We start from the raw sequence: 15,465 nt of genomic DNA, 5'->3' as shown, positions 1-15,465 counted from the left end.
CACCCCTTGTCCAAAAGGCTTCTTCAGTTTTCACTGTCTGAAGAGTCAGTGGAGAATTCCATATTCATTTCTGGGACATAATGAAGAAAAGGCACTCTTTTGATGACAATAAAGTACATATCCCAGACAGAGAAGGCAGATGGTTTGACGGGTAAAAACAACACTGAGCGGTTCAGAAGGGTTAGAATGGTCCAGCCAATTCAGGTGAGCGTTCCCCCTGGAAGTCAAACTGACACTATATCCTATGGACCTACAACTGAAGGGGGCCCAGAAATGGTGCAGTTTGGTCCAGTTGTATAGGATCCTTTAATAATGGAAACACACACAATAGCATACCCAACCGTTTTTACAGGCAAGGCTGCCTTCCGTTGGATAAGTAAAACCTTTAAGTTGTTTAAAAAAAATTGTTTTAGAAGTTTTAAGTTTCTTTTTCATTGAGCCTCTCTCGGTCTGGGTCGGCCCACACAGAGAGACCGATAGGCTCAGTGACAACCAGTGTTGGGACTAACGCGTTATTTAGTAACGCGTTACAGCAACGCCGTTAGTTTTGCGGTAACTAATACTCTAACGCATTACTTTTTAAACCATTACCAAGCGTTACTCCGTTATTTCTGGCTACAGTGAAGCTTTTTTTCCCCGCACGTGAAGACCGGAGGAAACGTAGTGTGGATGTGCGTGTGCTTTCAAAAACATGACGGTCATGGCGAGACCGCGGTGAAGTTAGTTTTACGTTGGATATTCGTTGGATATTTCACAGAAGTGCCGCCCCCAGAGCGAACGTCTGTCGAATATCCAACATAAAACTAACTTCACTGCGGTCATGGAGAGCCGAGAGACGGCGAGTTTCGCAACGTGGAGATATTGTCATTACAGTAATCCCTCGTTTTTCGCAGCGGTTACGTTCCAAAAAAGAACCTGTGGTGAGTGAAATTCTTTTTACAACTAAAAAGGCTTCAAATTGCGGAGATCAGCACCGCCTCGCACGTATTACACTGCTCTTCTGACTGCGCCGCTGCATCCCGACTCTGTAGCGTCTTTTTCTCCTAAAGCCCGTGTGCAGCTGTGTTTTTTCAAGAGAAGAAAAGAGTTATGGGTCGTTTTGTCGCTGTTTTTTCTTCTGGGCAAAAAGATTCTTATAAACAGACATGCCAACATTAGGGCTGCAACTAACAACTATTTTAATAGTCGACTAGTCACCGACTATTGAAACAATTAGTCGACTAATCGGATAATTAGTAAAAAAAATTTAAATTTAGTATGAGATTGCATTAATTATGTGGCAAATGATAATAAACACAAGAAAGATGGGTACTAGAGTACGGAGCCCTTCTGGTGACATTTGAAAGAAATAAAATAATGCGTGGCCACGCATTAATAACTCGTGGCCACGAGATAATCAGTGCGTGGCCACGAGTTATTAATGCGTGGCCACGCATTATGTATCTCGTGCCCACGCATTATTTTACTCGTGGATGGCATTATAACCTACTGTCTGGACTTCGTGGATGCAACTTCCTTGGTGGGATGGTTATTCATCATCATTAATAACGGTAATTATAGTCTATTTATATTAAAGAGCAAGAGTATTGTCATGTCATGATACATAATGCGTGGCCACAAGATAATCAATGCGTGGCCACGCATTATTTTATTTTTTTCAAATGTCACCAGAGGGGCTCCGTACTAGAGCCCTGCGGGGCTGTTTTCTTCATCCTGCTCCCGCTGAATTTCTGACCATTACCGCCCGCAACGTGTGTGTTACACTCCCGCCCCTCCCGCAAAACTCATGAATTCATGCCCGCACGGCGCACAATAAAGATGCATTGATTTAGTGTCTTCTCCCGTCCCGCAAGAGAAAAGTCCAGACAAATCTATCTGATTTAATGTTAACATGATCATTGTGGAGCTTGATGAATAATTGACAGTTCATAAGCACCTCACTGAAAGTTAGATGCAAATCCATCATTGTCATCAGTGCACAAAACTTTTTTCGCCTTTCGCGCTGCATCAATTATGTGATTGAGGTTATAAAGAGAGTAGCTGTGAGTGGCTCGAATAATACTAATAAAAAACATAAAATAAACAAAGTTTAGAATGAAACAAAGCTTGGCCATTACATTGTTGTGGAGGGAGAGAATGTTGCTGACCGACTGCGGTCCCTTGCGTCTCTCTTCCAAAATGCGCTTCAGACACTAAACGCAGTTTCTCCAAATATCTGACTTAATTTTATACTTTGTCAGGTATAACGTTAAAGCTTTCTTTTAATGCCAAAATACACTTAATATCTTACCAAGGCGAGTCCGTTTCGTTCAGCACTCCGACGTGCTTTCTCTTCAAATGCATTACCGACGTGCTCCCGTGAAAAGCAACGTCGGCTTTGCAAACCTTGCAAGTATCTTTTTATTCACCGTATCGAGGCTAAAATGCTCCCAAACTTTTGAAGTTTTATTACCCGCAGCTGCACTGAGACGCAGTCGTGCATGCGCGACTCGGCAGAGATTGTATTGAAGTGAGACGCCTCACTCCATTGGAGAAACACGTCTGGCGACAATTGTCGACAATGGAATTCATCGTCGACAATTTTGATTATCGATTTTTGTCGACAGCGTCGACGAATCGTTGCAAACCTAGCCACCATTTGTTATATTTGCGACTGTAATGAACGATTCATCAAAGGTCCCGTTCTTGAGCTGCTGCTGAAGCTCATTGACCGTTCTCAGCTTGTTGCTAAGCAACCAACGTTATTGATACAGGAAGTGAAGAAGCGGGGAGACTGTCTTTAGTCAATCAGAATGCAGAACACAAGCCACAATGTAAATCCATACAGTACCTGCTGAAATGAAGGCTAGAGGGGCGTTAATGGGAGCATTTAAAAAAAAAAATGATTTAAAGTAACTCAATAGTTACTTTTCATAGTAACACATTACTTTTTGGTCTAAGTAACTGAGTTACTAACTGAATTACTTTTTTAATGAAGTAACTAGTAACGGTAACTAGTTACTATATTTCAGTAACTAGCACAACACTGGTGACAACGGGGCTTAAAACTTCTAAAAAAAATTTTTTTTTAAAACAACTTAAAGGTTTCATTTATCCAACAGAAAGTAGCCTTGATTTTCTTCCACAAGCAATTTCCCAAACTTTCACACCTCGACTCATGAAACCAAAAAAATGACCACGCTGTCCAGGAAAACAACATACAACATTGACTATAGAACTTAACAACCCACAGGAAAGTTGAGAGAGTCAGTAACACACAAATGACCTCAATGATGTCCTCAAAGTCCATACTGAGATTGAAACTTGCCACTAGTCAGTTAGAACTACTACTACTACTGTCATTTAGCAGAAGCTTTTATCCAAAGCAACTTACATATGAGAGAAGCACAACAATCACATAGTTCAGGTCCAGCTGGATCAGTGCTGGTCAGACTGCTGAGAGTCCAGTTGGACACAGGTGCTGTCACGCCAGTGCTAGAATATCATTTTCTTTTTTTTTATAAATAAGAAAGCTACGTCTAAGAAGACACCATCTTGACGTAAGTGCAAGCATCTTACTAGATGCTGAATTGCTCCTTAAAGAGCTGGCGCCTCATTTATAAAGCTTGCGTGCGCACAAAACAGGGCTTGAAAGATGCGCACGCCACCTTCTACGCAAAGGTTGGGTTTAAAAAAAAAAAATGTAACGGGAAAATGTGCGTATCTCTACCGAAACTTTGATCCTAGCACACAAACATTTTGAAGATATGGGGAACTGGCGATGCAGACGGTGAGGTGGTGAAATGAAGCCGGATTCATGTAATGTCATCACATATCAGACTTATAGATCCATGTACACCCAAGCCGGCAGTGTTATAGATCTATGTGTTCCTTAAGTAAGCCATTACGCAGGTATTTGCAGTAGGTATTACGTTAATATATCATACTTCCATCTTCAAATGGTATGGAGTGCTGAATAGCACCAGATTGATTATTTATCTTGACAAGGTGTGTAACAATCAGTCCAATTGCTGAATAAGAATATACATTTCGTGGTGACAGCGTGCGTAATGCTGCACAATGGATGCGCTGGCACTGCTTGAGGATCACGTAAGGATCACGCAGGATCAGGATGGAGAGAATATTTAGGGACCATGAAGATGACTGGCTAATAAGCCAATTTCGATTCAGAGCAGTGCTCTTGGATCTATGTGCTGAATTGGGTCCAGTGTTAGACAGACCGACCCGCCGGAATTGTGCCATATACACGTGCTGCCACTCACTCGCTTTCTTTTTGTTAGTGATGCCACAACTGTGACCACCAAATAACGTCGTTTTCCTGCCTCCACCTCATCCACAACATCTCGATCTCTGTCTCCGTGAAATTTAGTGGCACGGTGGCTCGACACATGAGTCATTCATCCTGACGCACAGCAGTGTAGGAAACAGACTGCAGGTGGCGCTGCGCATGATCAGCAGGCTCATTCATATGCAAATACAGTCATGAAGTGCTTTGCATTGCCCACTCTTGGTAAAAAGTGGGCGTGTAGAGGGCGGGGTATGAGGCAAATTCACATGCGCAACCTTCCAGCTGGACTGTGATTTATAAAGCGAACATTGCGTGCAAGTGTGCATGCACACCGTTTTATAAATCCGGATTTTTTTGTGCGCACACCATTTTCGGCTTTTGAGCGCACCTACCCTTTTAGTATGAATCCTACGCACTCTTTTATAAATGAGGCCCCTGGTTCTTTAGCTTGCTCTTAAAATTGGGTCCAGACCCTGCTGTTAGGTAGTTAGGTTAGGTAGGTCATTCCACCATCGGGGAACTGAAGAAGTCTTTCAAATAAGAGGTGAAAAGTCTTCAAGAACTAAGAAAAGAAGTTGTGTTTCTATAATTTAAGCACTTTAGATCAACACATATGATGTTTGACCTCTGGGTTCCACCAGTCGTAGAATTGTTCGGGTCTTGCGACACTGTGGGCTCCATTATGAATCATGGCACATCACATTTCAGAATTCCCCTTTGCTCTGCTTTCCTAAAGATACAGGCTAGGTCTATTTTACTGTGAGTAAATTTACAGAATTCCAGTAGTAAACATTTCAGATTTGAAACAGACTTATGTTAGAAGTTGAAGAGCATATTTGATTAGACACCAGGCAACCTTATTATAAGAAAAATAGAAGAAAGGGTAAGACATGGTAAGAGATAGAGAATTTTTAAATGGACCTCATAATTACATTTTTAAATAATCAGATTTCTGTTATTCGCATGCGATCTCAAAACCTTCAGGTAAACTTATAATTTAATGAACCCATCTCAACAAGAAGCACTTACAAGGGGTTCACTAATGAAACACTCCTGGAACGATGTGGGGCCTCAGGTACAAAAGTTCCTGCACACAAAAAAGTTGAGCGCACGCTGGGATGCACCAAATTTAACTGTGCATGGATTTATCCATCCACATTTTTGACCTTTTTCTTAGTGTGTACAATCAGGCAAATTCTGTCTGACATTGCCCAACTAGAAAGTAGTGAAACACAAAATATGTTTCAGATAAGTGCCCTCTGTGTATGTCACCTGAATATGTGAACACACATCAGTGTGATCGGTTACAAAGAGCAAAGACGTCCATCACATAAAATGAAATTAACTCTCATGCTGTCTAATAAGAAAACAGTGTCAGACTATCATAGTAATTAAAAACAAGTCACATAGAATGACAAGACTTGACATTTATATGCATTACCTATACATGGCTGCCGGAAGTTTTCCAAGAAGGTTCCGGGTTCGACTCCCTGAGGTCTTTCTGTGAGGAGTTTGTATGTTCTCCCCGTGCTTGTGTGGGTTCCCTCCGGGTACTCCGGCTTCCTCCCACAGTCCAAAAACATGCTAGTAGTTTAATTGATGATTCTAAATTACCTGTTGGTGTGAGTGACTGTATGTGTGGGCCTGGGATGGACTGGAGACCTGTCCAGTGTGGACTCCTGCCTCTCGCCTGTGATGAGCTGGGATAGGCTCCAGCAGACCCCCATGACCCTGCAAAGGATAAAGCGGGTATAGAAAATGGATGGCTAGTGGGAGGGCTAGTGGGGGCAGAGCATCTTGTTTTCATTCCTCCAGGGAGATTGTGACTGGAGTGGCCTGCCAAGCCGCTCTTCCAAACCTCAGATTATAGAATCAATAATTGTATTTAGGACAGGCAGACTCCAGTAATTTTCTATCTGCCTTACTGTAAGTCTCTGGTTCATCAATGGCGACTCCAATCAGACGAATTTGTGGTCAATTCCCGCCCGCTTCCAACTTCTCCAAGGTCTTTTCCATCTTGCCAATGAGTTCTAAAACCACAGCTAGCTTGCGATTTAACTCCCCCAACGTTAGAGTCTGAGTGTTGGTCGCACAGCTTATCCATTTAGCCACATCCGGCAACTCTGAGAGGGCCAGAACAGCTGTTGATGACTTACGAATTAGTCAATATCCCAACTCCAAAAAGCAGAATTCCTGTTATCATTAATCCAATTATGTAATTCAATTCAATTTTATTTGTATAGATCTTGTCTCTAAACGCTTTCCAGAGACCCAGAACATGACCCCCGAGCAATTATTACATAAACAATGGCAGGAAAAAACTCCCCTAGTGGGAGAAAAGCCTTAAGCCAAACAGTGGCAAGGAAAAACTGGACCAGGACCTGGATCATAAGGGGGGACCCTCCTGCCGAAGTCCAGACTGGGGGGGGGGGACGTCAGCAGCACACAGCAGCAGCGGGATGACCAGAGGGGGGTGGGGGACCGCAGGCAGGTGGAAGCAGAAGCAGTAAACCTGCACTCCCAGAACGGAGAGCTCTGCCAGGAACATAAGGCACTATCAGGTCTTGCAAATAATGCAGAGCTAAGCCGTTTTGGGCTTTATACGCAAGTAGTAAAATTTTTAATTGGATTCTGAATTTTATGGGTAGCCAATGGAGCGACACTAACATGGAGAGACGTGGTCTCTCCTGCTGATTCCTGTCAGCACTCGTGCGGCTGCATTTTGGATCAGCTGGAGCCTATTCAGCAAATTACTTGGACATCCTGCTAATAACACATTACAGTAATCTAGTCTAGAAGATACAAACGCATGAACTAGTTTTTCTGCATCACTCTACAAGAGGATTTTCCTAATCTTTGCAATATTACGGAGATGGAAAAAGGCTATTTTACAAACCTGATTAACATATGGTTTAAACGACAAATCCTGATCGAAAACAACACCAAGGTTTCTCACAGTTGCACTGGAAGCCATTGCAACACCATCTAATCCCTTCCTAAAATGCTCTGGACCGAGAATGATAACCTCTGTTTTATCTGAATTTAGAAGCGAGAAATTTCCGGACATCCAGTCCTTGATGTCCCTAAGACATGCCTGAAGTTTAACTAACGGTTCTGTTTCATCCGGCTTCATAGACAAATAGAGCTGCGTATCATCAGCATAGCAATGAAAGTGTATGCCGTGATTCTGGATTATACTTTCCAATGGCTGCATGTATAAACTGAACAAGATGTGCCCTAGCACTGAACCCTGCAGAACACCATAACAGACCCTCGACTGTTCTGAAGAAACCTCATGTACATGAACAAACTGGAACCTGTCAGATAGATATGACAGTCAAAAAGTGTCAAAAGCAGCACTGAGGTACAGTAGAACTAGTATGGACACTAATCCCTTATCTGAGGCCATAAGGAGGTCATTCTGACTCCAATGTGTATGTAGGCATCTTCAACATCCTCGACCGACAGAATGGACAGACACATGATCCTCCAGTGCTTCCAGGAGTCCATCATGTATCCAGCAAAAAATGTACCATCATGGCAGGAAGACTCCCATGTCCCCTGACTTGTCCCCTGACCAGTTAACCAATTCCATGATTGTAGAGAGTTTCGGAGGATGTGAAAAAGAGAGGCTCTAAGAGTGACAAGACAAAAAGCAGCAGCAGGGCAGATATGGACGGAGCGGGAGCAGAGCAGAAAAGCGTCTGCCTTCACCGAGAGCCGGAAGAAGAGTGTTAGAGTTATATACACACACTATACATACAGCTATGTACACCACACACACACACACACACACACACACACACACACACACACACACACACACACACACACACACACACACACACACACACACACACACACACACACACACACACACACACACACACACACACACACACACACAATATACAGGCTATGTACACTTTACACACACACAATATAAAGGCCATGTACACTATACACACACACAGGCTATGTACATTATACACAAACACACAGACACACACACACACAGACACACACACACACACACACACACACACACACACACACACACACACACACACACACACACACACACACACACACACACACACACACACACACACACACACACACACAATATACAGGCTATGTACACTTTACACACACACAATATAAAGGCCATGTACACTATACACACACACAGGCTATGTACATTATACACAAACACACAGACACACACACACACAGACACACACACACACACACACACACACACACACACACACACACACACACACACACACACACACACACACACACACACACACACACACAATATACAGGCTATGTACACTTTACACACACACAATATAAAGGCCATGTACACTATACACACACACAGGCTATGTACATTATACACAAACACACAGACACACACACACACACACACACACACACACACACACACACACACACACACACACACACACACACACACACACACACACAATATACAGGCTATGTACACTTTACACACACACAATATACAGGCCATGTACACTATACACACACACAGACAAACACACAGGCTATGTACATTATACACACACACACACACACACACACACACACACACACACACACACACACACTGGCTATATATTCTCCGCTCCGAATCTTGCCACATCCAATATGGCGGCGTCGTTGACGTACGGCTCAGCGCTCGATAGCGCGTCTACCTATATGTCTATGCTTGGTGACATCCAGGAGTAATCTGAGTTGAAATAGTTTAAATTTATTTAAGACTTTTTATTTTCAATTCATTTTTAAGGTTTTTTGATTATTTTAGTTTAGCTTTAGTTAGTTTGTGCATCAGTAATTTTAGTTTTAGCTTTGAAAAACTGGTGGTTTTATTATTAGTTTTAGTTTTTTGGGTATTGATTTGGAAAAAGAATCCTGCCAACAATGCCTTACAGAACAAACATCCCTTTTTCTTTTCTTTGAGTAATTATAATTAGAAAAAAGTGCTAAACAAAATTAAAATAAAACCAAAATTAATTTTACCCGTATTTTTTTCAATTAGTTTTGCATTGTTAATTGTAGTTTTTATTTATTTTTCGTTTTATAAAAATAATTCATTTTTATTTTTATTCCAGTTAATGATATTTAGGGGTTAGGGATAACCCTTAACTGTTATTTTCAGGTTTAGCCTTAGTTTTCGTTAACTATAATAATAACTATGGTGGTAATTGATCTTAATTTCAGAATTGGTTGATTTTAATATTACAGATAATTTTGTAAGATAATCCTAATTTAATGTACAGAGCTTCTTGACTTGTGATTTTTGTACTGTAACTTAAGTGAATAAAAAAATAAATAATAAAATCGTGCAAATGTGTTTATTCCTTTGTATTTAGGGCTGTTCATCACCCATTGTGGTAAAGTTTGCAGACACTCAGAAGGACAAGGAACAGAAGCGGCTGGCTCAACAGCTACAGATGCAAATGCATCAACTCAGCGCTGCCTCTGTGTGGGGAAATCTCACTGGATTCAACAATCTGGCACCACAGTACTTAGCGGTTAGTATCTATATGTATTCCAAACGCAATGATAATTTTATTGATTAAGCCATTTAATACGCTTTTTTGTTGTTTTACTTCTATTTTCAGCTCTACTTACAACTGCTTCAGCAGTCAGCCACCACAGGAAATGCACTCAACAATATGCATCCAGTTTCAGGTATGCAGACACATTCTTAAAACTGAAAACTAAATCAAATGAAACGTGTGCATTACATTTTAAGGTTTGACTGTGTGAATTTGCATTGGTGTCTAAACACTCTTTGTTTCCTGGGTTTTTAAATCATCCTTCTGCATTTTAAGGTTCACTACAGCCACATGTTTGTATCTTGTTTTGATGTATAACAGTGATCAGAGGAAGAAATGGTAGTCTTGAACTTGTCTGTGATGTGTCTGTCAGGTCTTAATACCATGCAGAACCTGGCTGCTTTAGCAGCAGCAGCAACTGCTACACAGGGCGCACCTACATGTTCCAGCGCCATGACGACATCTAGTAGCCCACTAAGTGCACAAACAAACTCAGGTAAAAGAAAACATTTTTTTCCTGACTTGGGATGGAGTTGCACAGGTGAAACAGAAGGGAAATTAACTGTGTGTAAGCATGTTGCAAAAATGTGCAGCTCACTCGTGGCAATGATCTAAAGCCAATAAACTTAAACTAGCAGGAGAAACAATAAAAAAATGGACACATTTTAGGGTCAAATTCCGTTCAAAATGCCACAGTTTTTGTAGTCAGTTTCTTCTTTTATTTTGAAACCCCACGTCCTTGTGTACTCTGCACCTTGACACAAAAAAGTTCTTGTCCATATAATACCTATAATACCTTCAATACACGTTGAAAATTGCTACTTAATGGGAGGGGCCAAGGCTGGAGAAACCAGCAGCAAAGAATGTTATATTTTCATCAGATGACACAAATACCCTTCAAAAAGGGAAGTTTTAAGGAGAGGTATAAAAATATCTGAGATGTTGTGCATCTGATCCTGATCGCCCTTTTTCACATAATCATCTGGGGATTGTTAGGACATTTCTTTTACCAGGCCCCAAAAAATCTTACAGTTAAGTACTCCTTACCCTGTGTGCCTCAAGACCATCTAATGGTTTGAAAGTGATCAGTAGGATTTTTTTTTTATTGAATTTTTGGCACGACAAAACATTAACAGCATAAATGCACATATGAATTATAATGCTTAAATAAAGGACATTAACAAAAACAGTCCTAAAAAAAGAAACTAGCACACAAAAAAACAACACATCAACAATACGCCTCGACTAAATTACCTACAGTTCGACAAGATAATACAACGGAATCCTCCTAACCAGACTATTCACCATATAGATGCACATCATGTTACTTACTAGACTGTCTAATCTTCACATCCATCCAGCAGAGTGAAAACAAGTAAAACATACATACATACATAAACATACATACATATAAAGGTAAAGGAAAAAATAAAAAAAATTATAAAAAATACCCGCACACAACTAGGAGAAATAACATCAGTGACTACGTTTACATGCAGTCAAAATTCGGATTATTGCTAATATTCCGGTTACTGAAACATTCGGAATATTCCGTTTACATGCGTGAGCAAACAGGGTTATCCCTATATACATGCTAATTAATCATTCGGGATATCTGGATCAAACCAGCGACGCGCAGAGAACATCATGACACAATTACCGTCATTTCCGCTTTTTCTTCCTGTATCCAAATCCAAAACAAATGCTGCTTCGCGCAACTTTTCACTCACCTTCTTGTAAATCTCACTATCCCGGTACTTTCTACCGTCTACAAATGCAGAAATGTTCATATCCTTCATTACATTTATGAAGTGATTAGTCTCCTCCTGGTCTTGGTTTCTCCGTGTTTATAAGAACTTCCTGGACTCAAAAGACCAGGATTCCTTTTGAACAGAGCATGTGCAGAAAACAAATTCCTGTTCCGTTTGATGGGGATATTCCGTTTGGCGTTTACATGACCCAATATTCGGGTTTTAAAAGGAGTAACCCAGGGCTCATATTCGGGTTTTTAAAAACTGCCTCTGCGGCGGGGCGCCCCTCTGGTCTTGGAGGGCCACTTTCGTGGGGGGCGGGTGCGCCTGCCCGCGTTGGCGGCCGGGGCGGCTCTGTCTCTCCGGGCAGGCTGGCCCCCTGCCGGGTGGGGGTCGTTGGCCTGAAGGGTGAGGGCCTCCTAGCCGCGTGTCCGGCCCGGACCGGGTGGCCGGGGATTGCCTGGGTCGCGGTCCGCCGCAGGGTCCCTGGCTGCTTCTTCCGTGGGCCCCCTCGGCCGCCGCTGGGGGGGGGGTGGGGCCTCGCAGGGGGTGGGTTGCCTCCCTCCTACTTCTCCCCTCTGTGGGGTTGCCGGGGGCCTGGGTTCCGGGCTCTTCCGTGTCGCGGGTGGCGGTGTTGCTCCCCCCCCCCCCTCCCCCACTATAGCTACACTTCAGGTGGAACTTTGTTTGGTTTATTACACACACACACACACACACACACACACACACACACACACACACACACACACACACACACACACACACACACAGTCACTTAGTCACATGCATATACACACACACACACACACACACACACACACACACACACACACACACATGATCATATACATACACACACACACATAGACATACACACTGGCTTGTTCACCTGCATGCTGGCTCTCTAGTTTTTGGGTTTAGGTAGCGGTAGCGATAGCTTAGCTAGGACTGCGATCAGATCTCAAGATTTAGGTCGATTGCTGGTATTGTTTTGGTTGGCTCCGTGCCGGTTTCGTGCCTTGTTTGTGGTTTTTTGTTGCAGATTTCCAGTGCTTGACGTGTGTTTCCGTGTGTTCCTGCTTCCTGGATTGGCAGTGGATGTCGTCACCCCCCCCCCCCCCAAAAAAAAAATCACTGGGTTTGTATGTGTATATTTATGTATGTGTACGCATATGTATGCGTATATATATGTATATATATTAAATATAGTAATAATGCACATATATATACTTTTGGTTTCTACCGTCATGGTATCAATCATTAATATGTGTGCAGACAAGGGAGAAAAAAAAAAAAAAAAAAAAAAGATGAGTTTCTTGGAGAAAGATAACATGGGCTTTCAGTTGTTGAATATGGTGGAGTACCTTACTGCGTTTGACCGGATTATTGATTCCCCTGCGGTTCCAAGTTAGAAAGTTAAGGCCATTCCCTCCTGCTGGGCAGGATGCATCAGGCTGAGTCATGTCGTAGAGGAGGATATATACAAAACACAGTAAAAAATCTTAGTCGACCGTAATAGTGCAAGTTTAAGAGACAACAATACATCACAAGGTGCAAAAAACACACACAAGAGCTTCCGGTTTGGACATGGAGCGGTAGGCTGCGTGTGGCATCGGAACTCTTGATAGTCAAGAGTAAAGACCCCGAAAACTCGAATAAATAGAGCTGGAAATCACACTGACTGTAATGTAAAGGGGGAAAACTTGGAATGGGAAGGAAAACTCGAGTCACTCAGACCGAAAACACGGCGAAAGACGAAATGGAGAAATCGCTAGCTAACCGTGAGGAGGAGGATGGGGACCACGAGGCTGCGCGCATGGCTGGATGCGGGGCGGAGAGATGCGCTGGTCTGGGAACTGTTAGCGAGGAGATACGGGGCTTAAAAACAGAAATGAAAGCTACCTTCCGTGAATTTGGAGAAACATTGAGGAGAGACATGAGACAAGACTTGGAAGCCTTTAAACGGGATATAAACCAACAACTCCTTAAAGTCGCCACTGAACAGCAGTTACAGAGCGGCAGACTCAACGAGGCAGAATCACGGATTGAAAAGCTGGAGCACTGGGCTCAGGAAGCAAATGATGCTCTCGTTATCTCATTAACAGAACAAAAAACTCTCCAGGACAAGCTTACCGATTTGGAATCCAGATCAAGAAGAAACAATCTCCGTATCTACGGAGTTACAGAGGGAGAAGAGGGTGATTCGATGCCTACATTTTTACAAGACCTGTTCAAACGTGAACTTCAGCTCCCGGAGGATTTTAACCTCCAAATTCAGAGAGCGCATCGGTCACTTGCGCAGAAGCCTGCAGACGGAGCCCAGCCGAGACCCATCATTGTGAACTTTCAACACTAACACTGCCAGAACAGCGGCATAAAACAAACAAAATGAAATTAACAGATGCGCTTCCAAAACGCGGAGGATCCTCTCGTCCTCCGGTAATCCGATCCTGTTGGTGGATCTAGGGAATGCCCTCTTATGTAGAGAGGGGCCTAACTTAGTAATGACATTAAGTCCTACAGTAAGGGTTTGTGTCATACTAAATGAGTCCAACATTAACACTGAGAAAAAGAAAAAAAAATGTTACTCGGGCCCCGATAGTAATTTTCTTTTTACTTTGGGGTAATATGTTAATCATATTTAGACAACCAAAAACAGGCTAAATCAAAAAATTCCTACCGAATCTGCGTTGTGTGTTTTCTGTCTTTAATTAGAGGTTCTTTGAAACTCTTGGAGCTTTTCCTTAGCTCGTGTCGCAGCTACTTGACTTTGGTCAATATCTATGTGCCACCCAATTCTGATAGAAAGTTTCTTAAATTGGTGTTTGAAATCATAGCCTTGGAAAATGAAGGAATTTTAATATGTGCAGGGGATTTCAACATGATTCTGAATGCTAAATTGGACACAACTAACAATAAGAGAAATAAGACGCATCTATCAAAGCTTGTCAATACCTCTCTAACTGAACTAGGACTGTTTGATGTTTGGAGGGAACTCCACCCGCTAGACAGGGACTACACTCATTATCCTGCTCCACACTCCGTGTATTCCAGAATAGATTATTTTTTTATGAACACAGTAGACAGATATCGAATAGAAGAATGCAAGATAGGGATAACTGATTTGTCTGATCACAGTATAATTTACCTTAATATCCACCTAAATAGGAGAAGTAAAAATACACTATGGAGACTAAATGTGGGCATGCTGAACAACCAGGAACTTCAAAAAGAAATTAAGAAAGATATTAAAAACTGCATAGAAGAAAACAAAGACAGCCCAGTGGATCTTACTATACTGTGGGACACAGTTAAAGCTGTAATGAGAGGGAGGTTAATAGCAAGGGCAGTTTACCAAAAAAAGATTAGAGAGGAAAATTATAAAAAGTTGACTAAACAATTAAAAATATTAGAACAACAGCATAAAGACAACAAAGAGGAAATAGTTTTACAACAACTAATTAGTGTGAGACGACAGATAGATGTTATTCTAAGTAATGAGGTTGAAAAAAAAATGAAATTCATTCAATTCAATTCAATTTTATTTATATAGCATCTAATACAACAGAGTTGTCTCTAGACGCTTTCCAGAGACCCATACCCAGAACATGACCCCCGAGCAGTTATGGGAAAGACTTGTGCTCCGTAATGCAAGCTACAAGCCACCCACGACCACCTGCAGAGAGAGAAAAGGGAGGAGAAGGGGGACAGCAACGGGATGACCAGGGGTGGGGACCGCAGGCCAGCACGCAGCTCCTGAAGCTCCGGCCCAATCAGCAAGTCCCAGGTTGGGGTGCAGGGTCAGGGAAAGACTTGTGCTCCGTAATGCAAG

At 42.3% G+C, this 15,465-nt stretch overlaps 1 protein-coding gene across 7 annotated transcripts in view; it reads left to right on the top strand.

The window, feature by feature from the left end:
- Nucleotides 1-15,465, top strand: part of celf1 (cugbp, Elav-like family member 1) — a 148,602-nt gene that overhangs the window by 97,856 nt on the left and 35,281 nt on the right. For all 7 annotated transcript variants that reach the window (XM_061735647.1, XM_061735633.1, XM_061735675.1 and 4 more), the window contains 3 exons: nucleotides 9,694-9,855; nucleotides 9,946-10,015; nucleotides 10,256-10,378. In XM_061735647.1, the coding sequence (XP_061591631.1) occupies nucleotides 9,694-9,855; nucleotides 9,946-10,015; nucleotides 10,256-10,378 (355 nt within the window). The remainder of the gene's footprint in view (nucleotides 1-9,693; nucleotides 9,856-9,945; nucleotides 10,016-10,255; nucleotides 10,379-15,465) is intronic.

Source organism: Cololabis saira, chromosome 2, assembly GCF_033807715.1.
Source record: "Cololabis saira isolate AMF1-May2022 chromosome 2, fColSai1.1, whole genome shotgun sequence".
In the NCBI taxonomy this organism is placed as follows: Eukaryota; Metazoa; Chordata; class Actinopteri; order Beloniformes; family Belonidae; genus Cololabis; species Cololabis saira.
Note: the sequence above shows the minus strand (reverse complement) of the source record. Positions and strands in the feature narration are given on the sequence as shown.